Here is a 1,694-nt window from a genome sequence, read left to right as displayed (position 1 = left end):
CGGGGGGCCGGGAAGTGGTGGGGGGCCAGGGGCTGGCCGTGGGGAGCCCCACACCGGGCAGCTTGCTTGCTCACGTTCCCTTTCTCTCTCTGTCTCTCTCTGGGCAAAATAAATATTAATTAATTAATTAAACAAATAATTATTTTAAAAAACACAATGGAGATAGCGTTTTACCTGCTTGAGAAAGCGGTCCGAGGCGTTGCTGTGTTTGACCAACACACTGGGCAGGGCAGGATTTGCATATTCAAACTGAGGATTGTAGGCATAGTCGGACTTGAAGAATTTCAGTTTTTCTTTCTCCAAGTTAGTGGGCTTTATCGCAGTCAATATACAGAACTTCTTTCCAGAAAAGTCCGCTCTCTCGAAGCTTCGAGACAGCTGCGGCTGCTGCCTGGGCTTGGGCAGGGAGGACAGACGGTGCCTCGGCCTGCCCTTGGTCTTGGGCTTCGGCGGCAGCACGATGCTGCTCCCTGTAACAGAGATGTCACGCGTGAACCTAACAGGACTGGACCCCAGACCCGCAACAAAGACGGCGGGCTGCCGCTCCAGACAGAGCCACGCGCCGCGGCTCATCCCGGGCCCCGCGGCCTTCACCCAGCGAGGATCCTGGCTGCGGGAGGCGCTGGGACATTTGCCGGCTTTTTTACACCTCTTGGGGTAGGCAGGGGAAGGCTGCTTCTGTGCGTGGTGTCGCTTCTCCTCCTGGCTCTGGAGCAGGACATTGTAACTGCTGGTTCCGGTGGTGAAAATGTCCTTTAGCACTCCCGGGGGCAAGTGCGACACACTTCTCTTGCTGCTGACGACCAGTGAATCTTCCGCATTTAGGATAGACTTCTTAGCGAGTTCGTGCTCAGGCCAGCGAAGCTTTTCTGTGCCAATAAATAAAAATCAAAACAAAAGAAACAACAAAGACACCAGATGAAGCAACTTGCTTACCACACGGAAGGAGTCCAAAGGTCTCAGGTCCCTAAACCTTGTAGTTCTGTAACGCTCTTTAGAAGGCATTTCAAATACTAACAGGAGCTCGGGCTGAATTTTGGTTATACTGGGCACTGTCACAGACACGGCTCTTTTCTAGGAATGTCTGGACAGACATGATCTACGAACACCCTCCGCTGCAAACCATGGGGATGAGCAGGGTCTGATGCAGATGTGAGAATACACAAGGAATCTGAACCTCGACCCCACTAGACAAAGGACTCTGCTTGCTAGCAGCACTGCTCATAGCAAAGTACAACCCACGGCGCCCTCCGCAGGTGCCCGTGAAGTCTTGACATTGGGAACTGTGTGCGAAGGCGGGACTTCAGCGAAAGGAGGACCACAGTGCCTGCCCTCCTGCCAAAAAAACAGAGTTAATGGAACATGAGGGGAATTGAGGTGGATTCGAGAGACTTCAGACTCCACTCTAAGTTGACAAAGTGAGTCTGCCTCCAGTCCAGCTCCCCTGAACAACACTCCAACTCAAGTCCTGTCGATACGTGTTCGCTGAGGGACAAGTGAGGGAATAAACGACCCCACGCGCCGTGCTGCACACTCCGGATAACGTCTTTGCAGGCGTGTACGAGGGCACTGTGGAAGTGGACCGCCCTCCATCAGCGGCTCTCGGCGGAGGGCGGCCTCGCTCCAGGGACCACGTGCACATCTGCAGGCACTGGCTGGCTGTCACGGCTGGGGGGTGGCCGCTGCACCCTCCG

The 1,694-nt window shown here is 54.5% G+C and overlaps 1 protein-coding gene across 3 annotated transcripts in view; it reads right to left on the bottom strand.

The window, feature by feature from the left end:
* MATCAP2 (microtubule associated tyrosine carboxypeptidase 2) overlaps positions 1-1,694 on the bottom strand; it is a 43,414-nt gene that overhangs the window by 27,564 nt on the left and 14,156 nt on the right. The window contains exons 1-2 of one of the 3 annotated variants that reach the window (XM_014585761.2): positions 650-1,667; positions 175-470 (exon numbers count right to left, since the gene is read on the bottom strand). In XM_014585761.2, coding sequence (XP_014441247.1) covers positions 175-470; positions 650-722 — 369 coding nt within the window. In that variant the 5' untranslated portion in view covers positions 723-1,667. Of the gene's footprint in view, positions 1-174; positions 1,668-1,694 lie in introns of those variants that run through there. The other 2 variants (XM_027769770.1, XM_006143019.3) reach the window with 2 other exon arrangements.

This window comes from Tupaia chinensis, unplaced genomic scaffold, assembly GCF_000334495.1.
Source record: "Tupaia chinensis unplaced genomic scaffold, TupChi_1.0 Scaffold000088_1, whole genome shotgun sequence".
In the NCBI taxonomy this organism is placed as follows: Eukaryota; Metazoa; Chordata; class Mammalia; order Scandentia; family Tupaiidae; genus Tupaia; species Tupaia belangeri.
Note: the sequence above shows the minus strand (reverse complement) of the source record. Positions and strands in the feature narration are given on the sequence as shown.